Source organism: Ambystoma mexicanum, chromosome 1q, assembly GCF_040938575.1.
Source record: "Ambystoma mexicanum isolate Mex_15411 chromosome 1q, UKY_AmexF1_1, whole genome shotgun sequence".
Classification (NCBI taxonomy): Eukaryota; Metazoa; Chordata; class Amphibia; order Caudata; family Ambystomatidae; genus Ambystoma; species Ambystoma mexicanum.
In genome coordinates, this window is record NC_090922.1 from 982795241 (window position 1) to 982822871 (window position 27631).

General features: G+C 50.2%; 1 protein-coding gene across 1 annotated transcript in view; it reads left to right on the forward strand.

Moving 5' to 3' along the window:
* The window catches only part of LOC138559733 (vitellogenin-like), a 1213840-nt gene that overhangs the window by 91272 nt on the left and 1094937 nt on the right, over positions 1-27631 (forward strand). The window contains exon 2 of the mRNA XM_069642739.1: positions 27449-27469. Coding sequence (XP_069498840.1) covers positions 27449-27469 — 21 coding nt within the window. The remainder of the gene's footprint in view (positions 1-27448; positions 27470-27631) is intronic.

The following is a 27631-nucleotide window of genomic DNA, read 5'->3' on the forward strand; positions in this document are numbered from 1 at the left end:
AGGTAAAATACAACACGGCCCATATTGCAACCAGGGCCATAGTGGAGCGCACATTCGGAGTGCTCAAGTCACACTTCCACTAACTTGACCGCTCTGGTGGGCAGCTACTCTATGCACCCCCAGTAGTGTGCAGGATCATTGTGGCAGCATGTGTCCAGCACAATGTTGCAACACGGCAGGGCATACCGGTGGACATGGTGGTGCCCCCACATCCCCAACCACTGGCACAGGCGCTGCCCATGGGAGGGGATAGGGCATGTGACGAGGAAGCCCGGACCCAGCTTGTGGCCACATTTTTCACCTAAACTCCTACCCCTGCGGAGTGCAGACAGGCCTGGCACATACCAGGTGACAATCGATGATGACAAAGAGACAGTCAGCTGTCACAACCTTACCACCCTGAGAATGTTGCCATGGAAGTGCCACATTGTGTGCATCCATAGCTACTTAAACATAAGCAATCCTGTGTGACCAAAAGGCACACATGCAAGGTGTGAATCACACAGACCTGCAAAACAGGCCATTACTATCACTGGTATGTCACCCAAACCCTCCCAAACCACAACATGACATGGCAAGCAATAACAATAGCTATACACCAACACAGTACCAATAAGGTACACATTGACATGTGAAAAATGTAAAGTGGCATCAGGCAATGATGCCTGACATGGAATCAGATGAAATGACTGACCAACAACCTCTCACCCAAAATAAGTAATTCCCAAATGCATTACAAAAGTTGTAGACGTAACATAACAATGAATGCCTGTCTACATGCACATTGTGCATTGCAAAATCAACACTGCAGCTTCTGTGTGCCGTGTCCACCTCCTGCAACACACTGCTCGTGCACAGCATAGTGAACAGCCATTGTGTGTGACGCACACCCTGAGCATCACATCTAAGCGACAAACTACATCAAAAAGCAAATTACGCATGTACAGGATCCACAATTGGTCATAGATCATGTGCTGCAGGGACACAGTGGGCACCAGAAGGCAAACAGAGTGTACATGTGGACATGGAAGGGTGGTTGCACATGTAGTGGATCATAGTGTGAGTGTGTGGGTCAGTAGGGACATGCACTCAATATATGCATGTGCAATCAAGTGACCATCAGTGTCCTCTACACATCACATGTGAACATTGACCATGTGTACACCCCAGCATGTCAAGCCACAACTATTCCCTCACACCTGAAAGGTAAACACAATACATGAACAGGCATTGATCAGCAGAATACAACATGTGCATAGGATACCACAATTACAATGTCAGGGTGCGCATCACACTGTGGGGCAAGGCAACTGTCAACAAAAGAACACCCCCCTCCGTCACAAATCACCATGACCCACTGAACAACTGCACCTGGGTTATGTAGCCTTCATCCTTGAAGTTCACCTGGCCACAGGATCACCCTTCCACCTTGTGTGTAAAAAGTGTCCAGCACCCTGAGAGGCCACCTTGACTTGCAAAAACACCAAATCAAAGAAAACTCAAAGCAGGCCAACACAGAAGCCAAGCAAAAAGCCTGCAGGCAGCAAAACAAACCAGAAGAGCCTCCAGTAGATGACTTGAAGTAGCAGTACGTCACAAAGCCCAAGTACTACCACAATGACGTAACAACCAAGGTAGCACAGTAAACAATGTCACAACAGGATGTGTACCATGTGTGGTACATAACACAGAATGATGCACCACGAACTGATATGTACTGTCACAGCTCTCATGTAGAGGCGCAGGAGTGGCACGAACCAACCACCCCAACCGTGGTCTGGGTGCCTGCAAGGTCAAACTCACACAGGCCTCTGAGACCCTGGTGGGGAAGGAGGGTCAGGGATATGCAGTCGGGACAGCCATTGCTATACTGGATAACCGGAATGAGGGGCAGGAGAGGGGAGTAGGATTGACACGGGAAAGTAGGAAATGTACAAAACTGTACTACTCACATTAAAACATACACAATTACACCAAACTTGATCATCATGCAGATAGTAACAAATTACTCAAATGGAAGACAAAGAAAAACTTATCTCTGGGGTGAGTGCTGGCCTCCTGCCTGCACACTCTCAGGTCTGGTAACAGGAGCAGTTCAATGCTTCAGAGAGAGCCACAGTTACTAATCTGTGCATGCCTATAACACACAAGCACACCACCATATATGCCCCAAAGTAACAAACTACTCTACAAACAAACAATCTGGTGTGGATGCTTCGTACCCATACGTAACATTACCCCTGTGATGGTTCATACACAGTCAATGTAGTAAGTCAGGCGCCGGTGGGTGCGTGGCAAATGGAAGACCAATGTGTCATGATTCACACAACATGCAATGTTCCCTGGGTAAGCAGCCAGACACATATAGCAAGGTATGACTTCAGAACAAGTCGTGTTCCACCATGACCGAAATAAAGTAGGTAGTGCATGTGTCAAATTCTACATGGGAATGCAATGCACTGCACACGAGTCTGTCCCTTCCTGTCTGTCACTGTGAGCTGCTTCTTTCCATGTCTTGAAATGCTACATGGCTAATACAAGTGCCTCAATGGACCATGGTGGGCCAGAGGGTATGTGCCACTGCCCCTGCAGGTGCCCCAGACAACTTTCCCATGAACTAGCCATTAGTCCACCAACGCATCTCAGCTGTATTGTGCGCTTGAACACCAATATTTGTCCAAGCTCACCGTCAGTGCTGCTACTAAGCATGCATGTGCAACTGGCCTGGTGAAAGGTTTGCAGCGTTGTGGCCCCCCTGTGCTGCTCACATTGCCCAGAGTGCCTTGAAACACGTCAGCTGTTTTTGGATGTATGAGCGCAATCCCTGTGCCTTTGCTTGTGCATACATGCGCATGTCGGCACCACCAAACATGTCCAGCTTCCAGACGTCCAATGGGCCATGTCTGCTGGCAAAGGTGGTCTGGAGGCTCATCCCCCTGCAGAAAGGGCATGAAACACATGATTAATGCTTTAAAATCATCTGTGTGTGTCTCTTCAGGCATTTCATGACTGGACCATGTCAGAGACGTACATCAGAAATCACACCATCAGTGCGTCTTTCACAAGCAAAGTGTGGTACACACTATCTATGTCATGAATTTCAACAAGCAGATGTACAGTAGAGATAAGAAATATACTACACAATGCATAGCAATTAATGTACACATGAATCATGAAACCCCCCATCTAGCGAAAGAAGAACAGTGGTCTATAACACCCCTATCATCCCCACTAGGGGTGTTAACACAAGTTGGACAGCAGCAGACATGCCACAGATATGACAGTCCAAAGCCCTTGTGTAATAGGCTGTTACACCGAACCATCCTTGCGAGCCCATGGATAAGGGAAGCAGGAGTGGCATATGTGAGTCAGGACCCCAAGCTGCAAACACATACACAAGACAAACTTGAAGGGCCCAGCTGGAACAGACAGTGGATGCTTTCGAAAGCCACAAAGCCCCACACCATCACATGAAAGCACAATAGACAAGCAATTTTAAACTATATTAACTAATTACACTAACTGTGAAAAACCTACATTACGTAATTAAACTAACTATCAAATTGAAACTAAACTAACTAAACTAAAAGAAAAATCAAAAATGGCCACATACGACCCGGAGGGGGGGGCACCCAGGAGGGGGGAGGTACAGGTTGCTGCTCAACACCCACATGCGATGATGTTGAGGAAAAAAAAAACTCCATGGGCTCAATGCATGCAAAGCCTGACCTATGTGGGAGATACATTGTCGTCCGAGTCTGGCTCTTCCTGGTAAAGAGGACGGGACACAGAAACCTGACCATGCTCAGCTGCAGCTTGTCCCTCATCAGCAGCAAGTCTGCTGGACGGGTGAGCCTGGTTCTGTGTGGCGATGACACGTAGGTCTGCATGCAGAACCTCCCGTGATACACGTGCTTCCTCTTGCAAGGTAGTATGTGTAACACAGAGTTCCTCCTGCAAGGCCTGGCTGGACAACTGCTGCACCTCCCAGCAAGCATGTAGCTCAGCTGAGATGGTACGCTCAAGCTGCGCAAACCTCTCCTCTACCCGCTTCCTCTGGGACATCATAAGGACACCCAGAGTGGATCTGAGGGAAGCATACTCCTGCCTCAGGGCCTCCATGTGTGCCTCTGGGTGAGCGGCAATTGCTTTACGCAGAGACAACATTTCAGCCTGGCGTGCCCTGTCTGACGCGGCCATGCCCAGCCTGAGCGAGCGGGCCGTGGTCTGTTCCGCCTGCTGCTGGAGAAGCACCTGCCTAGCAAGGGAGAGCACGGATTGGGCCACGCGCTCCATGCTCTCAGCGATGTTCTCCATTGCTGCCCCAAGCCGTTCAGAATTGGCAGTCATGTCTTGCTCCCACTCAGTATACTGCGGTTGCGCACGGTGACTGCGTTGCTGGGCTTGGCCCCTGCGAGACCCAAGGACTGGGTGTCCTCGTTGTGTTGGCACCACCCACGGCTGCACGACTACATGCCCCCGTTGACGTGATGTCCCAGGCACATCAGTGACTGGTGTGAAGGGTGACCCTGTGTCCCGATCCACCACAGGCGGAGGTTCCAACACTGTCTGACCCCTCAGTGCAGGTGTCGCGGACAGAGGAGTGCCCACTTCAGAATCACTCACCCATGACATATGGACCTGATGCACATCCAACTCCACATGGACGTCAGAGTTTTCATCAGGGCTGGACTCATTGCCAGCCAGAGACAAGATGGACTGTAGCACATGTGGGTTTTCGTGGCCTACCACCCCACTACCCCCACTTGTGCCGGGTTGCTGTAGCGGTAACAACCCTGTGCCTGGCATGACAACACCATCCTCTGGCTCCATTGGGTCATCATCTGAAAAGTAGACAGAAAAAAGGTCACTACACATGTTAGAAGCACACAACACACACACACACACAGACATCACACAGACACCAAACACATCAAGCAGACATGTCACACACAGAATACAACCTGCCATGCATGCTGGGTCAACTTGACATTGCTTCTGTGATTAGGCATGTAGAATGGTGTCAGTTTGCACAGAAGTGGGTCGATGCAGTGCAGCAAATTTGTACGTTACTCACTATCTACACGTACAAGTACTTCATGATGTGTGTCAGAAAATGTGAAGGCAGTGCAAGGTCAACATCAGGCATCACGTGCAATGTGCATTCAATGGGTAGCATGGCTACAAGCAAACCACCCCTCCCCCCCAAGTGCAAATGAAGGGATGCCTAGCATGGTATCAAAAGGCTGTCCATAGACCTGTGTATTGACAGACAGTGTTGACTAGCATCAACTGCATCATGTGAGTCAAGTGACAACACAGCCAATGATGATGGGACAGTAAGCAGGACACATGATGAAACCTCTGGAGTACACCCACGTGTGAAGAAGACACTACACCAGTTGGACAGAGTCATTGGCCATTGAACAGGCTGAGGCCTGTGACCCACACAGACTGTCACACCCTAAACATGTGTGCGATGCAGGACTGAGCCACAGTGGACATGGGAAGGCTGATGAAATGCCATGCAATGTAGGTCACCCTGGACTCATACTACAATGATCATCCAGTCAAGGACACATAGGGGCATGTGTGGAATACACATGGAGCATGAATGGGCACTCATGTCCCTGCGGGGCATCTGACCTCTGCACAGTCCAAGTGAGACACCCTGCATCAAGTACAAAGGATGTACCACACAGCAGATGTCTGGCAGATTGGCCGCTGGAAGTTAGCATGTACACAGGACGCATGATCAGGGAAGTACTCAACGGCAAAATTGAAGCAGACCACTGGAAATGTGGAATTGGGGTGCAGAGCGGGGGGTGGAGGGGCAAGGGAGCATGCCTACATGGAGTACCCGCATGCAGGCAGAGGACACATGCACTTCAGTCATGCTATGACATAGTCCCTGGGCTGAGAGGAAGGTCACCCCACGCTACATGCAGAAGGGCCAGTGAGCTGGAACATGGACTGGAGGGGCATCCTGGTGACCAGCATGTGAGTAGGGTGCAATAGTGGTGATGCGGACAGTCCCCGTCCGTTCCACATGTCCACTATCCAGCAGAGCAGCCATGCATCAGGGAAGAATTGCATTACTTGCACATCAGAACCATGTACACGTGACATGTAGTGGCAGTCATGCACAACACATCACACAAGTAAAACACACATGTCCTCAACAAACACGCAGCAACACTCACTGGACTGGGCATCAAAGTCCGGCATCTCTCCCACTCCTTCGACCGATTCAGATGGTATGATCTCCGCAATGAGTGACTCATGCGGAGTGAGGTCTTCCTCCTCAGGTGTAGGCCCACTGCCAGTCACCAGAGTCAAGTTGTAATTTGAGGCACGCTTAGCCTTAGCGCTGCGTTTGAGGTCATTCCAATGCTTTTTGCACTCTTGCACCGTGCGCATCTCATGGCCGAATGCACTCACATGTTCCGCAACTTGCTTCCAGTGGGTACCATGGTGGGCAGCCGTAGTCTGACAATTAGGACCCACTAGCATGTCACGGATGTGGTCCCGCACGTAGTCCATGAGGAAGTCTAGTTCCGGGTTGCAGAAGGCTTCTTCCTCGACATGCAGGAGGTTGTGGCTGTGTGTGGGGTTCCAGCCTGTGCTGCAGGTGCAACCTTCCTCCTCTTGGATTGTGACGCAGACCCTGGCTGGCAAATGTCACCCTGATCAGTACGGTGGATTGAGCCAAGGGAGCGGCAGGTGGAGGGACGACCAAAGGCCTGACTTGCGTCAGGGGCAGCTGGGTGCCCTCTAATGGATCCTGCGCAGCAACATCTGCTGTGGCAGGGTCATTGACCGCTACTGTCCTGGTTGGCACACTCACAACCGGGGTGTTGTTGGCTGCATCTGCCCCTGCACTTGCCAACACCTGGCTGTTCAGGGCAGCAGATGACATTACTTGCCCAGGGATACGTTTCTTGGTCAGGGCAGCCCTGCGTGCACCTACGGTTTCCCTACTGGCCTGTTGGAAATCTTTCAAGGACTCTTCAAGTGCCAACGCAGCCTGCACTGGCAGACCCTGAGCCTGGGTGGTGGTGTCCACAGCTGCACCTGCAGCTACCACTACCCTTGGGCACGTGGCAGTCGATGAAACGGACTGCCGGGTCACACGGCGCCCGTGCCAGATGCAGAAGCTGCATCTCCCGGAACCACAGGGGGTGGTGGCATGACTGCACCGACACTTGGCACAACATCATGCTCAAGTGGCGCACCCCTGCCTCTTCCCCCTCTGCGGACACCCTAGACACCCTGGAGTCCCCCTACTCCCTGGTCACCCCCGCCACGTCCCTGACCACGCCCGCCACGAGGAGGATGCCCAGATGAAGCGCCCCCACCTTTGGTGGCCTCCCAACCATGGCACAGATGGAGTAGTGCCGGCACAGATGGAGGAGTGCCAATGGGAGGTTTACACCACCATTGTCCTGGGCAATTGGGGTGAAGGGTGTGGGATGCAAGATGTTAACAGCCCCCCTGCACCTGCAAGGTTGTATGTGACCTCGGTGATGTAGTGATGGGTCAGGCAATGCTCAGGCACCCCAAAACTGCAGTAAATCCTAGCACGCAACCCTGCAGCCTACGTGCGTGGAATTAACCTCCCGCAGTACGCAGTGGCACCCAGTAACAGGAAAAACGCGTACGCGTGGGACACGCAGGCTACTATGACCTCGAAAACGGGTGCGATACACAGGGGCACCCGCAGTGGGAAAAATAGCGTGCGCGACTCACCGTCTGACTAGCGTGATAATGAAAAACACGCAAAGCCAATACCCCCGCCAAAAGAAGAGATACGTCCTTGATCCGCTGTGAAGTTGCAATGGTGCGCGAAACAACACGAAGTAGTAACAAACGTCGGTCTCCACGAAAGGCACGTACAGCGAACTGCTGGCCCCGCTCACTTTAACACATGCTGAGGGAAACGCCTGCACGCGTCACGCCACTTACGCGCGTAGCACCTTTCCTCGGATTACACGCATACACATGCGGATGTGCAGTTTTTTCATGTGCGCGCTGAACCACTATGCCCACGTCACGAGGGAAACACCCATGCGTGCTACGTCACAGACGCGCTTACACGCTAAGGGCCTTTCCTCGAATGACACGCTGACGTTCAATTTTCTCACGTGCCAAATCACTCCGTATCAAGCTGGCCACGCGAAAACACACGGAAGACCACGCTCCTGCCCAAAAGGCCATTTTCCTGCCCCCAAGAGCCCCGAGCACACTCCCACCAGCCATCTGCTGCTGCCTGCCTGCTGCCCAAGTGCCCTGCTATTTGGTGCCTGCACGTCAGCCATCTCCAGGGGTCCAGTTGCTGTGTCCACCGCTGCTGGAACAGAAGACTCCCAACGGGGATACCATCGCTCCACAGCCCAGCCCCAGGACCCAGTTGCCCACCCACGCCTGCCTCTGGGGTCGCCATGTCGGGGGGCAAACACCATCTGAGACCACTGGTGACCCCCAGCCAGAGAGGCAGAGGGCCACCAGCTTCAGTGAGAAGGAAGTTGGTGTCCTGGTGGAGCATGTCCTGGGGCATTATGATGCCCTCTTCGGAACATCACGCGCCAACAAGGAAGGATGGGAGAGGATCTGGGAGGACACAGTGGTTACCATCAACGCAGAGGGGGTGGCAACCCGCGACATCAAGCATGTCCGGAAGCGCTGCGAGGACTTCAGGTCCAGGACCCTCTACAAGGCCCGGCGCCTTGCGGAGGGTGGCCGGTTCAGCATGAGCAACATCCAGATGAGGGTCCTGGAATGCGTAGGCCCAGCGCTCCACGCCCAGATCCTTCGGAGACAGACCCGTCTGGAGTTGAGCGGTAAGTGGCCAAGCATTGCTGTGTGAGACAGGGCATGTTGCAGTGTGCTGGTAGTCTGATACTTGCCTGTATGTGTGACATAGGCCATGTATGGATGTGTGTGTGCAGGGACATCATGGTCATGCATGTGAGACTAGTAATGTGTGAACCACATGGATGGTGCATGTGTTCCAATGCAACATGGGGAGCTGTATGCGGAATGCACACATGAATGCATGCCATTCTCTGTTCTTGGACATGGAGGGGGGTGAGGGATGGGTGCTGTTCTCATGTATGTGTATGGTGCACATGTGTGTGTGTCTGAGAAGTGTGTGTGTGACTTTTAAACGCCCTGGATGCATGACACATGTCCGTGATGATGTGTAGATTCACTCATGCAGTGCGGTCACCATTGGATCCACTGTGTCTATCCACTGCGTCTTTGGTGTACAAGCCATGATGCATGACCCTCCGGTGATGTGTGTGCATGGGATCAGTGTGAGCCATGATGCATGTGAGTTTGAAGGCAACATTTTGGTTAAAAGAGGCCCTTGTACATGGATGCTGATGTTGATTGCAGGCGCCATGTCTGTTTCTGCATGTGTGTTGCATGCATTCACCCATGTATTGTGGAGGGACAGGATGGAAGTGACATTTGACAGAGCCACTCATGTGTTATTGCTTCCTGTCTAGGGGAATATTGTACTGTACCCTGATGCTTGTGTTCTATGTCTCCCTCTACGCAGCTTCGAGTGAAGAAGAGGGCGGAGACAGCGCTGTGGAGCCAAGCGGTGGGGATGCCTCCACCGGGCGGCGACGCAAGGCCCAGCCACCCTCCCAGGAATTGCCATCATCCGGGAGCAAGGGAACTGGTGCTGCGTCTGCCACTACGGCTGTAGTGGAAGGCCCACGTGAGCCCCCACAGGGGCTTGCAATGGCGGAAGACAGTGTGGAGACATCCAGGTTGGTGGTCTCTACAGAGGAGGAGGAGCCCGCTACTGAGCCACACATGGGGTACATGGTAGTACCACTGGTGCAAGTGGTGCAGTCCAGGGCCAGGGTCAGGAGGCAGCACAGGTCACTGTGGAGGGGCCTGTGCATGTTGCTGTCCTTGACCCTGTGACAGCACCACCATGCACCAGCAGGGATGCCCCGTCCCAGGCCTGTCCGCAGGTAGTGGGGAGTGCCACGTCATCTGCCTCTCCACTACCTGCGGACGAGGGGTCCCACGACAGTATGGGCTCCATCCTGGTTAGTGTCGCGTTGCGCACGCGTGACATTCATGATGACGTGCGTGCTTCCTGGGCGGAGCACACATGCCATCACGAAGAGCAGCGTTGCGACGTGGCACTGTTGGGAAGGGCCCTGGTCGGTGGGTTCCTACATGTGTCGCACACTCTGGTGGACATCTCCCCCTCTGTGGAGACTATGCGCCAGTCGTTCTCCCTGCCGTCTTCCGGCCCAGATTCCACCAGGGCCCCCTGTGGACCTGGCCTGACCAACACAGCCAGCTTGGTGGAGATCCCATCCCTGCCACAGTCGGGAGTCGGAGGTCTAGCAGGGGTGGACACCACAACAACTGCAGACCAGCTGATGGAGGATGTGCAGGCATCATCGGACAGGGCACATGGACAGCAGCAGCAGCAGCAGGCTCTAGGTGGGAGCAATGATGGCTCGGGGCCATCGACATCAGAGGGGCAGGCATCGGCCAGAGGGCAGGAGAACCCTGGAATGGGTGTGTCTTCCGTGTGGGTGCGGTTGGGCCGGCGTATAGATGCGGAGCGGCGGCGGGCAAAAGAGGCACGGCTCACAATGGTCAGGGCGGAGAATTCCATTCGGGGGGCACTGAGGTGGGCCGAGTGCCTCGAGGCCATTCGCAGGGAGTTGGAGTCCAACATGGCATCGTCCCTGCGAACCCTCTGGGCCATGGAAGAGGACCGCCTCCAGGACATCGAGCAGAAGTTCGATGATGCCCTGGCCCAGGAAATCGGGAAGTGAGCCGTTGGACTAGCCTGCCGCCATTGTATATAGTTTGTAGTTTTAGGTTTCCTTTATCTTTTTCATTAATTTGGGGCGCTTGGACTTTGTGTATATAGTTCTTTATTAGGTCGTTTTTTTTTGCTAGGTTTCATTTCATTCGTTGGGCTCATGGACCCTGGAGTACTTCTTTGTACATAGTTCAACAGTGGATTTATCTATTATTATTTTTCTCACCATGGAGTAATAGATTTGACTGTTTCCGTATCCTTTGGATTTTATTTGGTGGCCGGAGACTTTGGACACATTTTCATTTCGATTTATTTGGATTCAGACTTCATGTTTTTCTTTTTGTGTTTTGGACATGCTGCATTTCATCTTTTTTCATGTTTTCATTTGATTACATTCTTTTTGTGTTCAATACATTTTGATTTATTACTTTGATGTGTGGTATTCTCTCATTGGTTTCATGCATGTCACGGTGTAGGTTTTCACAATCACCAGCACCCATTGGGCCTCATTAGGACTCCAGCACTAAACCATGGTGCTATTAGCACCATGGTCCATGCCGGAGTCCGCCATGGCGGAATGGGGAATTACCACCCCATTCCGAGGTTGGTGGGGCGGTAATTCCCCATGCCACCATGGCCCTTCCCCATTCCCATTTTTGCCCCATAGGGCTCAATGGGAATGGGGAAGGCGCTAATTATGGTACCGCAAATTGCGGTACTGTAATTAGCACCAAGGTCCCTTTGCGGGTCCCTACTTTAACGGCTGGTAAAACCGTTAAGGTTGGGTCCCGCAAAGGGACCTCGTAATTAGACGCTAGGTGTTTAACGGCACCGCAGCCTTTTACGGCGCTGTTAAACACTTAGCTCCTGGGTCATAATGAGGCCCATTGTGTGTGTGTGACAGACATGTGTTGATGTACATTCTTGCCATTTGGGTTGTATCATGTAATGGGCATTTCAATGTGGTGTGGATGGGATACTTGGTTGGGCCTTTGCACAGGGGTGGTGTGCGGTGGGATTTGGGAGGCCATGAGGCCCATGATTGTGGATCATGATGACGTGTTGGGGGGACATGAGTCGGGGCCTGAGCCTCACTGCTGAGGAGTGGGGGTGCTGGGGGACATGAGTCGGGGTCTGAGCCTCACTGCTGGGGGCTGGGGGTGCTGGGGGACATGAGTCAGGGCCTGCTGGCAGGTGCCCGTCAATGCTGGGTGAGTGGGGGTGCTGGGGGACATGAGTCGGGGCCTGCTGGCAGGTGCCCCTCACTGCTGGGTGGGTGGGGGTGCTTGGGGACATGAGTCGGGGCCTGCTAGCAGGTGCCCCTCACTGCTGGGTGGGTGGGGGTGCTGGGGGACATGAGTCGGGGCCTGCTGGCAGGTGCCCATCAATACTGGGTGGGGTTGCTGGGGGACATGAGTTGGGGCCTGCTGGCAGGTGCCTCTCACTGCTGGGTGGGTGGGGGTGCTGGGATACATGAGATACCCTCCAGACCATCGTTCGTCAATGCTGGGTGGGTGGGGGTGCTGGGGGACATGAGTTGGGGCCTGCTGGCAGGTGCTCCTCACTGCTGGGTGGGTGGGAGTGCTGGGGGACATGAGTCAGGGCCTGCTGGCAGGTGCCCATCAATGCTGGGTGGGGGTTCTGGGGACATGAGTCGGGGCCTGCTGGCAGGTGCCCCTCACTGCTGGGTGGGTGGGGGTGCTGGGGGACATAAGTCAGGGCCTCCTGGCAGGTGCCGTCAATGCTGGGGGGTGGAGGTGCTGGGGGACATGCGTCGGGGCCTGAGCCTCACTGCTGGGGGGTGGGGGTTCTGGGGGACATGAGTCGGGACCTGCTGGCAGGTGCCCATCAATGCTGGGTGGGTGGGAGTGCTGGGGGACATGAACCGGGGCCTGAGCCTCACTGCTGGAGGGTGGGGGTGCTGGGGGACATGAGTCGGGGCCTGCTGGCAGGTGCCCGTCAATGCTGGGTGGGTGGAGGTTCTGGGGGACATGAGTCGGGGACTGCTGGCAGGTGCCCCTCACTGCTGGGTGGGTGGGGGTGCTGGGGGACATGTGTTGGGGCCTGCTGGCAGGTGCCCCTCACTTCTGGGTGGGTGGGAGTGCTGGGGGACATGAGTCGGGGCCTGCTGGCAGGTGCCCCTCACTGCTGGGTGGGTGGGGGTGCTGGGGGACATGAGTCAGGGCCTGAGCCTCACTGATGGGGGGTGGGGGTGCTGGGGGACATGAGTCAGGGCCTGCTGGCAGGTGCCCGTCAATGCTGGGTGGGTGGGGGTGCTGGGGGACATGAGTCGGGGACTGCTGGCAGGTGACCTTACTCCTGGGTGGGTGGGGGTGCTGGGGGACATGTGTTGGGGCCTGCTGGCAGGTGCCCCTCACTTCTGGGTGGGTGGGGGTGCTGGGGGACATGAGTCGGGTCCTGCTGGCAGGTGCCCCTCACTGCTGGGTGGGTGGGGGTGCTGGGGGACATGAGTCGGGACCTGAGCCTCACTGATGGGGGATGGGGGTGCTGGGGGACATGAGTCAGGGCCTGCTTGCAGGTGCCCCTCACTGCTGGGTGGGTGGGGGTGCTGGGGGACATGAGTCAGGGCCTGAGCCTCACTGCTGGGGGGTGGGGGTTCTGGGGGACATGAGTCGGGACCTGCTGGCAGGTGCCCGTCAATGCTGGGTGGGTGGGGGTGCTGGGGGACATGAATCGGGGCCTGAGCCTCACTGCTGGAGGTTGGGGGTGCTGGGGGACATGAGTCGGGGCCTGCTGGCAGGTGCCCGTCAATGCTGGGTGGGTGGGGGTGCTGGGGGACATGAGTTGGGGCCTGCTGGCAGGTGTCCCTCACTGCTAGGTGGGTGGGGGTGCTGGGGGACATGAGTCGGTGCCTGCTGGCAGGTGTCCCTCACTGCTGGGTGGGTGGGGGTGCTGGGGGACATGAGTCGGGGCCTGCTGGCAGGTGCCTGTCAATGCTGGGTGGGTGGGGGTGCTGGTGGACATGAGTTGGGGCCTGCTGGCAGGTGCCCCTCACTGCTGGGTGGGTGGGGATGCTGGGGGACATGAGTCGGGGCCTGAGCCTCACTGCTGGGGGGTGGGGGTGCTGGGGGACATGAGTCGACGCCTGCTGGCAGGTGCCCGCCAATGCTGGGCGGTGGGGGTGCTGGAGGACATGAGTCGGGCCTGCTGGCAAGTGCCCCTCACTGCTGGGTGGATGGGGGTGCTGGTGGACATGAGTCGGGGACTGCTGGCAGGTGCCCGTCAATGCTGGGTGGGTGGGGGTGTGTGAAACTTCCCGCGAACCCCCGTAATATACGTACCCCGCTCGCACAGGGCCATTTGCGTGTGAAACTTCCCGCAAACCCCCGTAATACACGTACCCAGCTCGCTCAGGGACAATCGCGTGTGAAACTCCCGCGAACCCCAGTAATACACGTACCCCGTTTGCAAAGGGCCATTCGCGTGTTAAACTTCCCCACACCCCAGAAATACACGTACCCCGCTCGCACAGGGCCATTCGCGTGTGAAACTCCCCACAAACCCCCATAATACACGTACCCCGCTCGCACAGGGCCAATCGCGTGTGAAACTTCCCGCAAACCCCAGTAATACATGTACCCCACTCGCACAGGGCCAATTGCGAGTGAAACTCCCCGCGAACCCCAGTAATACATGTACCCCGCTCGCAAAGGTCCAATCATGTGTGATTTTCCCCGCGCAGGGGTGTACATGCATTCGGAGGGTTGCGCAAGGAGTTTTACAAGCGTTTTCGTGGTTGGGGGGCTGTATGCTGGTCCACTGGCCTGTGCGCCATGTACGGGATTTGTGCACTGTGCATGGCGCACGGGGAGGGCTTGGGGGCGTAACTGGCACTGCTGCAGGGTCGCTGCACCACGGCTGGTTATGGATGTTAAAATCCATGAATACGCTGTGCGCGGAAATGGATTTTGGTGCACGCGGCTGGCACAGACTGTCGCACGCACACACTGTGCGCCAGCCGCGTGCGCCACTTGTGCGCTGGATTCTATGAATGACCCCCTGAATTACAAAGGACTGTAAGTATTAATAGGAAGAACAGTGACCCATATTATATCTGCATTGTATTATCCCAATCTCAACCCATCCCATCCTTAAATTCAGAACCCTAGTATCGTTAGAATCCTTCTTGTGCTGATTTTTCTCATCTGTGTTACAAAACCATAACTCCTTAGTGATTTTGAGTTACTAAAGCAAATCCCAGAACGAAATCGAGTATCTACCACGTGAATGGTTGTGCTGGCCACGTAGCTGTGAAGATTCATGTGTGGCCTCCTCTTTCCCATAGTCATTAATATAGTTTAATAGAAACGTATCTGTCATTTTTAAAACCGAATTCCAGTTCCATTTTCGCGCCTATTTTGCAAAAACGCCTCTCACTAAAACCTCCATAACTTCTTCAATTGTAAAGATAGAAACGAAATTTCAACTCTCACTGATACCTAAGACCCTTAGCTACACCCACAACAGTGTATTTGACCAGTTTTTCTCTAATATTGCATAGTAAAAGTGTGCCGCACATTTTCACTTTTCACAACTGTACACATGTCTATTTCCCATTTCAAAGTGCTTCTTCCATCCCATCCTGATCTAAAGTGTGAATTGTTGCTTATATTATAGCTCATGTGTGTTAGGACCTGTTTAGTGTTGCTCTCCTCAGAATGTTTCTCCATTTAAGCATTGTTGCACCTTTTTGCATTATTTTACAAAGCAATTTGCACCTGTCAGTTCAAAAGTGTCATTTTCCAAAAACGCTTTTCTCTCTTGTTTGGGGGAGGGAAGATTGCATCTAACCTCTAGACATTGTTTTTCATTCCTGAATACCTGCTGATTACTTGCATCTGTGTAGGAATGCTCATTTGTATCTAAACAAAACTTTGCAGGGGGAATCATAACCTAAATGCTATCTGTTCACAAATCAAAACTGTTCTTTTTCCTGTGTTCTATTCTGCATCATTATAAGTGAATTCAATTGCTTGACTTATTTTCTGAATTGTATTGTCACCGGTAGGTGATTGCTGTCCCATCTATATATTAAACTTATGTGTGATTTGAATATTAAATAAATAAATAAATAGTTACCTTTACAAAATTGCCTGATTCCTGGTTCAGTGTGACCTGGGGGGTATTTTGAGAAGGGTGTGATATGAGTGGTATATCATTCAGAATATTGAACTTATAGACGCAAATAAAATAAGGGTTTCATTGCGCACTACATGCTAGGCGAGACCTGGGTGTGTGCCAGATTAAAATCCTTTACAGCTTGGGGGCTCGTGTCACGATTCTGAATTTAAAATACCAACCGTGACAGTCTAACACAGCATGCTAGCGTGCACGGTACAGACACCTTGCTGGGTTGGTGTACTATGCTACAATGTACAAGCACCTCTCAAAATAAATACTCCAAAAATCGGGCCTGTTTGTAAAAATAAATTAACCCTGAAATAAACCATAAGGACATTGATATTTCTAAAATGGCGACCCCAGTAGAAATTAATATTGCGAGGGAACACTTCCGGCACAAACTGTTTGTAAGGGGTGAGTGGCCCGAACAGGATGAACAGGTATGGCTAAAGAAAATAAAACAACAAGTCACTTCAATAGACCTAGATATATGGTAGGACAAGGGTCCATTACACCAAGCGCTTATCGAACTGTACATGGCCCCAAAAATAAAAGAGGAGCCGTGTAAAATTGACATAATAGCGGCCTACCTGTACCTCCACATAGGAATAATACAGGAAAAGCATGCAGAAAATATAGTTCTGGCAAAGAAGCAAGGGAAAACACTGCAGAAAATCCAAACTAATCTGGACTCTGCAGAGCAAAGGCTCCAGAAGAGCCAAGAATCAGAAACGGAGGCTCGGCAGTATATTACCAAACTAAAAGAAGATGTGGCTCTCTTACAGCAAAATAATGCAGAGAAAGATACCAAATTACAGACACTGCAAGATGAGTATCAGTAAAGAGTTGACTATCTACAACATAGTCAACAGAAACTGGAGCAACAATTAACTTTTAATAGAGTCTGTGCAGAACAGATGGTTGTTTTACAAGACCAGATAGACCAATTAAAAGAGGAAAATAATAAATTAATTATTAAAGACACCCACTCTCAAGAGGAATTTGATGAGGAGCGCCAGAAATCTAGTGCATTTAAAAAACAGAGGTACGACCTGGCTGAACAGAGGGGCACTATAAGTCAGGAGAGGGACCCCTTAGCCTAGGAATTCAGCCAATTAAAAACTAAGTTAGAGGAAAGAAAGCTGGCCCTTCAAGAATTTAGTGAAGTTAAAACTGAATATGAGAAGCTACTAGAGCACACCAAGTGGGTGGAGGATGCTCTGGAAAAGAACACTCAGACCAATAATGACAAAACTCAGAAGGTGTGTCTCCTGCAGCAAAAAATTGGCCCAGTATTTCCAATCCAGGCAGGAAGCACAGAGAGACAATGAGGCTCTCTGTGAAAAGAATGATAGGCTCCATAAACAGATAGCCATGCAAGAGCAAATCATTGAGAACAGTAAGGCCTTAATAGAGGAGCAAAAGAGTCAGATTTTGGCATGTCAGCAGGGAATAGGGGCTGAAAGAGATGAGGTAGGAAGGGACAGAGAAACCCCTGAGCTTAACATCAGGACCCCTGTCATAAGGGACATTAAACCCTTCACTACCATGAACTCTGCCGCCCTCATGTCTACTGGCACATATGAACCAAGGGCCACAGAGATGGTAGACTTCAGCAGAATGGGAAACATGGAACTGACAATTCAGCGCCTCCCAGAAATGGATGGGCAGGCATCTCTGTACAGATTCCCAAATGTTAGGGCTAGCCTCTCTGATCAGGAAGACTCCAGTGAGGGGAGAATCAGGGAACTGGATCCTCAAAAATACCGCCTGCCAAAGGCTCAGTCTGTAAAATTTTGTGGGGAACTCCATGAAACTAGGCCCACAAAGAGTATCTTAAAGACCTCTTCCCAGCTAGGGCAGTGGGCTGGGGGTTACTCAGCCAATTCTGGGAGCAAGGGAGAGTCAGAAGACTCTTCTGAGTGCCACAGGTTTCAAGAAACTAGGCCCCCAGATTCTGCAAGCCATTCCCAAGCTCACAGAATCAGGGAGAACCTAGAGGATCAGATAGCCACCTCCTGTAGCAGTGCCTCTGAGGATGAGTGGACACAGGTTACTAAGACTAAAAAGGCCAAAAAAGTTAAGAGGGCCCTACTGAAAGATCCCCTGAAACAGATCAAGGCCATTAGGAGCGTCATAACTCACTATCATAAAAACGGCAAGTATTCAGTTTGCCAGCAACTCGAGTCATACAAGCAAATGATGGATACTTTCCATTTGAAAGATAGCCAGAGTTGCATTCAATATGTCAAATGGACATTTTCCCCTGAATACTCCAGCTTCTTTGCGGGGCTGGAGGATCAGAACCACTCAAGATGGTCCACCTATAGGGCGGCCATCTTAAAAATGTTGTCCGTACATAGGAACCCCCAAGAGGCCCGCAAGGCGGCCTGCAATCTGCAATGTGGGGAAGACAAGGCCCCACAAGAATTTGTGCAAGAATTAAAACGTGCCTTTGCGCAGACCACCAGGGGGGTGCGCACAGACAGTAGGGAGTTCATTAATACATTCTTTCATGCACTCCCTAAATACATCATGACCCAGCTGGTAAGGGACTTTCAAGAGAAGCGATCACTAGACTGGGTCATTGAACAGGCGACTCGTATTTATGAAGTGCAGAAACCGGCAGAGAATAAAAATACAAATAAAAACCCCAAACCAGCCAACACCCTTGCTGCTGCCAAGGTGGCGGAGGTGAAGGTTGCACCCATTTTACATCTGGAGATGGGGGCTCTAAAAATATTCCTGCGCAAAATCCTTCTAACCAAAGACCCACAGGGCCCTCGGGCCACTCCCAAACAGGTAGTCAGGGAGGTAATCCCACAAATGGGACCCCTAACTCCCCTGATTATATCAGCCCCGTTACAAGGGCAACAGACCCATCCTGGGCTATGTGTGGACTCCCCCAGCCCAAGGGGGGGATCCAACCAGATAGCTACCAACCCAGGAAACTTTCCTCCTAACTTTCCCCAGGAGGGCAGTGATCCCCCAAATGCTGGGTTGAGCTTCTTTCCCCGGAACCTGCCAAACTTCAACCCCCAAATCAACCCTCCTTTCTTTCCCCACTTTCCTGAGCCCAGACAGCCCAGATGGGAGAGGGGAGACCAAGGGTGGAGGGTTACCAGAACTATCCTAACCCCGGGTATTATGGGAGAAGGGACAGTTACCCTTCCTGTGGTACACCCAGGATGATTGTTTGTTTGTTTTATTATTTATAATGCGCAATAATACCCTCAGCTAACAGGGCGCAGCAGTTACATGTATATGCGAAGCTTAGTTACAACAGGAATATATACATACACAGAGTAATAGTAATAACAGGCTTATATACAGATATACAATTATACACACGTGGGTACAAGATATGCAGAGGGATTGGATACGAAAGACTTCACACCTGATTGTATATGAAAGCCTACATTTTAAACCATAATACAACCTTGGATCAGAAATTTTGAAAAGGCAGGTCCATTCTGAGAGTTGGAGGTAGGGAATTCCACAGTTTAGCTGCTCTCACTGGGAAGCTGTTGCCCCCTATGGTAGAGCGTTTAAAGTTGGGGACAGAAAGGCAGTCTTTGTAGACTGTTCTTTTGGGTCTCAGGGAGGTCTGTCTGTGGAATCTGTCGAGCAAATAAGTCGGAGCAGCGTTAGTGAGAGATTTGTGAGTAAGTGACACGGTTTTTAGGAGAATTTTATCTTTGATAGAGAGCCAGTTATTCTGTTGGCTATATGATGTGATGTGGTCTCTTCTGGAGATGCCTAAAGCCGCTCTGAGAGCGTTATTTTGAAGAGTTTGTATTTTGCTGGTGGTGGCTTTGGAGGAACCAAGATAAAGAGCATTACAATAGTCCAGGCGGGACAATGTAAGGGCTCTAGAGAGGGTCATGCAGCTAGTATCGGAGAGAAAGGGTTAAGCTGCACGGATCAGTTTACACGTGTAAACCGTGGAGAATGCTAAGGAGTTCATCTGTCTGTTAAAAGAGAAGTTTGCGTCCATGTAAAAGCCCAGCGTTTTGACCTCTTGTCCTACGTTGATGCTATTGCCATCAATTATGAAAGAAGAATAGACAGGGCCTAATTTCCTTAAGCTAGAGGTAGTACCCAGGATGATAAGTTCAGTTTTATCATCATTCAGGCATAGTCCATGTGTGACCATCCATGCCTGGATGATGATGTACACTCCATTCACCAAGGCCAAATCCTTTCCATAATCCCCAGAAAGCGGAATGAGAATCTGAGTATCATCTGCGTAGTTGGTGTAGGTGATACCGAGATGATCCAGATCATCGAAAAGGGGCTTGGTTAATATATTGTACAGTGTGGGCGAGACAAGAGCCCTGTGGCACACCGCAGGTGATGGGTATGGGGTCTGCTGCTGCTGTGGGTGAAAAGACCCTCATAGTTCTGCCGATTAGGAATGATCTGATCCAGGTAATGGCCTCAGCGGAGAAGTGAGCCCATGTACTCAGGTCGGTACATAGGACAGAGTGGTCAACCAAGTCGATTTGAATAAAAGGATGGAACAGAGACCCCCGTACCAGTCAGAGCGGGTGTCCCAACTGGAGCACCATGTCCAGAACTTGTCACAGGATCTGGGTCACATGTTGATGGCTCAGCAGAACGCTCAGATGAACACGGCGGCCCAGAACCCCTCAAACGAAGGGTCTGGTACTCCAGAGCAATGACGGGGATAGAACCCTGACAACCCACCGGTTCCAAGGGAGGAGGCACAGAGGGAAGGGGGTGTAAAGCCTTAGACGAAGCTTCCGTCCCCACTTGTGAAAAGCCTCTGGAAACCCAGGAACTGGAACCAGAATCTCCTGCCGCTGAAAGCCTGCAACCTAAGGAACAGAGGGCAGGTAGGAGAAATAAAAAGCCTAAAAAGACCCATTTTGTGGAGGAGGTTAGAGTCTTCCAATTTGAAGGAGAGGGGTCCTCAGAGGACTCTGGGGAAAGGATCTTCTCCTTCAGGGATGGGGGAACTCTTCCTAAAGAAAAAATGGATCCCAAGAGATCCTAATCTAGACTGGGTAAATGTGGGCACTGAGTTAAAACCGGCCATATTTGACACCCAGAATGATTGCTTGGAAAATCATCTTGCCCAAATTAATTCTTGTCACTGCCTCCAAAAAGGGGGGTGGCATCCCAGAATTAGAACCAGGGGAGCCCAAAACTTACCCAATATCCAACTGTCACCTTTTTCTTACAAGCTCCCAAACAGAATCATGCCCAAACCTATTCTGGGGACTGTCTCCAAAAAGGGGGGTTGGGGGCAGCCCCAAATCGGAAAAGGAGGAGCCCGGGACTCCTCTAATCACTGAGTGTGAAACTGTTGGTTTAGATTCCCAAACCACACAACTTCATTCTGGGGACCGCCTCCTAGAAGGGGGGGCAACCCAGAACCAGCACAAGAGGAACCCCAAACCTTGCCAACTCCTTCTGTTGACTGCCTCCAGAAAGGGGGGCAGCCCAGAACCAGAACAGAGGGAGCCCGAAACTTCCCAAATAGCGGTGTGTCCAAACTCTTTGCCAGATTCCCCAATGCCAACACTGTCTCTTGACCCAACTACCCCGGTGTCAGAGTCAGAAATAAGTCAATTGACCATCCAGCTTACCAAGAACACCCATTACCTTTGCCCATTGAAGGAGAAGGAAGGTAGATTCTACACCTCCATCCAAGTGCAAGGGCAATGTGCAATTCCAGCACTGGTGCACACTGGATCCCAAGCAACTTTGCTATCAAAGAGGATCTTTGAGCAGCTAAATTCAGTAAGGGGGGAAAGATATCAGATCCCTCTCACTCTTCTTCCTGGACAGCTCCAGAACTTTGATGGGAAGGAAATCCCTGTTGAGGTGTCTGCAGAACTGGAAATTCAAAATGGGTGACACAAAATGAAGCGCCCGGTCCTAGTCGTGGTGCCAGAGGGAACCCCGTGTCTATTAGTGAATGACATCTTCCGTAGGCTGTCTCCCCTAATAGATTGTGTGAATAAGGTACTCTGGACCCAGACTCACAGCCCAATCAAATTAAAACAAAGTGTCAACCATGTTGGTCTAAATGGCACATGCCACATGGTTGAACAAAAACCAGACCAAATTAAGTTCTACCTTCAAAACAATGACATACCTGACATCATGATCATAGCTGTTGGACAACAAACTGGTAATGGGAACTCCTCTCCATTTCTGCAAATCAGCCTCCCTTCCAGTCTCAAGTGGCATTCCACCCGGGAAGGGGATACACTGAAATTGTATACTAATGTACAATCAGAAAATCCCAAGTCCATAGCAAAAATTGATATCAAACCAGCACAAAACTTAGAAGGGTGAACAGCTCTTCCGCCCGATTCAGTTAAATTTTGGGAATGAGTCTGTCCTCGCCCAAGTTGACTTGAATGACGAAGAAAGCTTCATCAGCGAAGTATTATTCAAGAAACTCCCAAAAGACCAGACCTTACCTGCCATAGAGTCGGTGCAGCTATGGGTACGGGACCTGGAAATGCCCCACTCCAAACATCGTCTGCTAAGCAGTTGCATGATCAAAATTTCTAGAGATAAGAAAAGCATAGTACATACTTGTTGGGTTGTGTGAGGTGTTTCTTCCACCTTTTATATGAGCAGTCACCTCCTCAACCAACTCAAGAATAATTTGGACCCCAGTTATTGCCAAGCCCGCTCCCAACTGGAGAGTAAATCTCAGGGTCCCGGCAGACCTAAAGAAAGCCTTCGAGTCAGCACTAGTGCTACGGTAGGAAATGGAATTTCAGAAATGGAGGGGAGGTCACCATCCCAGGCCTCACCTACAGAATTCACCTTCCCAGAGGTAACTTGTTGGCTGAAAGACAAGTGGATCCCTCTCCACCAGCTAAAGAGTTGCCATCCTAGGCCTACGTTGCAGCAAATAGAAGAGCCAACCGGAAACCCAGAAGGGGAAAATCCAGAGAAAAGAATCATTAAATGTTCATTGAGTATGTGCGAGGAGAGTGTTAAGACCATTATTAAATATAGGCTGTTACGCTCACCTGGCTCCCACAGAGGCGTCGATCTGGACTGGACTGCTGCGGTCTCCACCAATGTGACACGTAGAGCCGAGATGACCGACTGGACTGGCCCACCTAGTTTCGTTTGCTTGGCCCGGAGGAATATTCTTCTGCAAATGGAGAAAGGGAATTAACCACACGTGGAGTTGAGCGTAAATCCCCCCAGCCCGCTCTTCTCCCCACTGATCACTCTGGATGTCCCCTCTTATAGTCTCACCTGATGATTTGAAAAGATGAGCTCTCCATCCTGCATTGAGCGCAGGGGCACGTAGATAACCAGTTGCTTCACTGGCTCGAAGGAATTGGTGAGTTCCAGGACAATATTGCCGGCAAGACGCCGTAAGTATGTAGTACGTAAGAGTTCAAATGCCTGACTTTCACTCTTGTCCGATTCCTTGCAGGTTGCAGCTTGACCCTACTGAAGAGTTCCTCGTGGCAACCGGTAATGTTCTGGTAAGGATTTGTATTATCCAACACAGTTCGATAAAATAATGTCCATATGTAACCTGTTGCTTTTTCCCTTATTCAGGCGCTGAGAGAAAGTATGAAGTCTCGGGGAATAATGCCTCCGGCGGTAAAATCAGGTAAGTCTTTTGTGGTGAGGAGGGTTCCCCTTGTTAGTCCCTTGTTTCACCTTGCTGTCCTTTTGTTTCCCCTTAGGGGCCAGGGTTCGGCTAGAATGCAGTGGAAGCTGCGCCGACCCGTGAAGAAGAATAGTACCCCTGGTGGTAAAATCAGGTAAGTCTATGGGGGGTATTCCTCTGAGTATTCCCTTGGCTCACTTTGCTGTTCGTGTCTTCTCCTTAGGTGCCGGAGTGCAGCGGGAACATGCAGGAGGATGCGGTGAAATGTGAAGATGCTGCGAAGGCCGGTGAGTTCAGCACGGCGCTACAGCAGACGAGGTGACGCGCATAAAATAACTTCTTTCTTCCAGCTCGAAGGCGCGATGGATCGGGAATTCAGGTAAGGATCAAAGGTATTGCTCTTCTTCTAACCTTTTCTCCTTCTTTCTCCCTTTTTCTAGGAGCTCCAAACTCGAGGCAGGCGTAGCAGAAGACTGGATGCAGACTTGCAGGCACGGTGAGCGTTATGCTGCTGGATGCAGAATAACGCGAAGCATGTGCTGCTCTTCGGGCATGGTTTAAATAGCCTCCAAAGTAGTCCCAGGTAAGTATTCCTCCCCAGCCCCACCCGAGTAAAAAATAGTCCCTAGGTAAAATAGTCCCTTCCAAGTCTCGTTTGGCTTGGAGCTCTAGCAGCATGGTCTGCATCAGGTAAGTTTTAATCTATGAGCCTGGCACCTATGGCACCAGGACTGATTTTCCAAATGAGCCTGGCGCCATAGGGGCCAGGACTGCACCCAAATAGCCCCTAGCGGGGGTTGTTGGGCTTGCTTGGGGTAACTTGATGCCTGCTTCCGTGGTTGCTGGACTTGGTCTGGGTCCCCGGGGGTAGGCATCATGACATAGGCAGGGAATATTGTCAATTGCTATTAAATGCATGCATCCGCCCCACTACACCCCTGTAGTGGGGACATTTCCATAACCGTGCTATGTTCTGTTTTCTAGTACTGGAACTAAAATCCACTCAATCACCAAGGAGGACCTCCTCGGGGACCGGGAGGAAAAATCCAAGAGATCCGGATTGTTGCTCCAAATAGAACCGGCGAGGAGAGCGTGTCGCATCAATCGCTGATGGGAGAAGCAACCGGATTTCTTCGCATGGACAGAAGAAGAAAAATCCCATGTTCCCGACTCCCCCACGACTGGACGTCACGCTGAAGTCGGGGGGGTGGGATAATTCAACCCATGCCAATGCACCCTACTACACCCCTTTGCCAATGGGGGAAAGCAAACTGCCACAAATGGAGGCACTAACCCCTGTGCGCGCTAAATCTGCAAAAACTGTGCATGGTTCAGAAATCACAAAGAGGCTGCACAACCTTGCCACACACAGGCAAAGTTGATGTCAAAACAAGAACTCCCTGTGCGAGAATGCCAGTGGGTGCTATTACCTGTCACATGAATCAATGCCACAGAAGTGAGTTAAAAACTGAAAATGCCTTAAATACAGCTTCCTAATCAATGGCAACCTTCAAAGTGCTGTTTTGGTGCTAATTTCAATCATTTCCCCAGTGAGCTATTGAAATGAAAAGTTACTGAAATCACAGATTCTACAGGTGGCTCACAGAAGGCCAGGCCTCAGTGACTGACAGCTGCATCAGAAAAATGTGTTTTGTTTTCCGGAAAAAATAACAAAATTCACCTCTTTAAAGCATGATTTTGAAGGGCTAATTCTTTTAAATGTCCAAATCCCTTATAAACTATGCTCATATTTTATATGTGTGAAATGAAAAGACTTTAATTGAAAGAAACCCAGTCTGGGGCTAATCAACTATTTAATTCTGATCTGACAGCCCAGCCTGGGAAAGATTCATATTTCAGTTTGACAACCCTTTGCTATAGGAAGGCTAATGGCTGCTTAATGGTTCCCGCATATTGACAACAAGAGGACAATGCGACTTCATTAGACATTCATCTTGTGGCTGAGCTAAGAACACAGGACAGGCTGTGCAGGGGAGGGACAGGATGCTTCCCTCTAAACCCCACCCTGCTCAAAGAGATTTGACAGCTGTTGTTTGTTGAAAGGAGTAAAAAAAAAACTCTGACCTTCTTTGTGTTTAAATCTGTATTTGTGATTAGGTTTGCAACTGTTTTACTGTGCAACCTGAAGGAGTATACAACTAAAAATTGGTAGATGTTAACCTAATTTTAGGACAATGCTTTTAAGACATTGATGAACTCTGTACCAATTACGGTACCAAAGTTACGAACAAATCCTTATGGTAGCAGAACTATTAAAGTTGCAAGCCTAAGATTGTATGTACATGATCCACTGAGAAGCGCCCAGAGGTGTACCAAATTAGAAATCATTAATCCAAACTGTTATGATTAAAATTGATTAAATCCCACAGAATGAGAAAGACAGATCTCACCGAGATGGGAATTGGACGACAGGATAAACCATAAAAAATGTAATGCATGCGTCTGATTTTAGTAGAGGGCATAATTGTAAAAATGTGTATTTATGGGAAAGCTAAATTGTGGTCAAAATCAATGTTGGAGTTCCTAAATCGCATCATAAATATGACAGCTATGTTCAGACCGCCAACCAGGACAAGGCAAGTGCCTGCACTAAAACCTGTAGTGTATTTGCCCTGTTTTTCTCCAATATCGCATAGTGAAAGTTTGCCGCAAATTTGCAGTTTTCACAAGTTTACACGTGTCTTTTTCCCATTTCAAAGTGCTTCTTACATCCCATCCTGATCTAAAGTGTGTACTGTTGTTTATATTATAGCTCTTGTGTGTTAGGACCTGTTTAGTGTTGCTCTCTTCAGAATGTGTCTCCATTTAAGCATTTTTGCACCCTTTTGCATTATTTTACAAAGCAATTTGCAACTGTCAGTTTAAAAGTGTCATTTTCCAAAAATGGTTTTCTCTCTTGTTTGGGGGAGGGAAGATTGCATCTAACCTCTAGACATTGTCTTTCATTCCTGAATGCTTGCTGATTGCTTACATCTGTGTAGGATTGCTCATTTGTATATAAACAAAACGTTGCAGGGGGAATCTTAACCTAAACGCTATCTGTTCACAAATCAAAACTGTTCTTTTTCCTGTGTTCTATTCTGCATCATGATAAGTGAATTCAATTGCTTGACTTATTTTCTGAATTGTAGTGTCACCGGTAGGTGATTGCTGTCCCATCTATATATATATATATTAAACTTATGTGTGATTTGAATATTAAATGAGTAAATAAATATTTACCTCTACAAAATTGCTTGATTCCTGGTTCAGTGTGACCTGGGGGGTATTTTGAGAAGGGTGTGATATGAGTGGTATATCATTCAGAATATTGAACTTATAGACACAAATAAAATGAGAGTTTCATTGCGTACTACATGCTAGGCGCGACCTGGGTGTGTGCCTGGTTGAAATCCTTTACATGTTAGTCAGGGGCCATTTAAGGCGGGTTGCTAGCTCCCTCCCTGTATGATTACAACATTTAGGGACATCAACCTTTCAGTCATGCTCTTTGAATATGTCAGCAGCAGGGGTGTTGTTAGGTCTGGAAAAGATCAGGGGCTAAGCTAATGTGGGACCTGGTGGGACTCGGGGCTAGCTATAGCGTTTTGGTTGTAGCCCCTGAGCTTCTATCCGGAGCTACAACCAAAAGACCAGGGGCTATAGCCCCCTCAACCCCACCCCCAGCAACGCCTCTGGTCAGCAGCATCGACTGCTCTTGGTTTGGTGCTTTACTGCCTCTCACAATCATAGGGTGTCCAGATTATAATGGCATGTGCATAGAGGTGCAGTTAATACCACTGTGTATGTCACACTGTTTTTTAAGAATCTATTTGTAAAGGCTAACTTTATGTTATGTATGTTTCAATTTTCAGATTGCCAGGAAAGTGCTTATGGTAGGTGTCCTTTTTACTACTCAATAAATAAATAAATAATTTACAGTGTATAGCAAGACACATAGCAGGGTGGGGGTGGAATTGCATAGGGAAAGGTGTCCTTATATGAACAGATGCTAGACTACTGTTTTCATGTTTTAAATTAGAAACGTGATAGCTCTC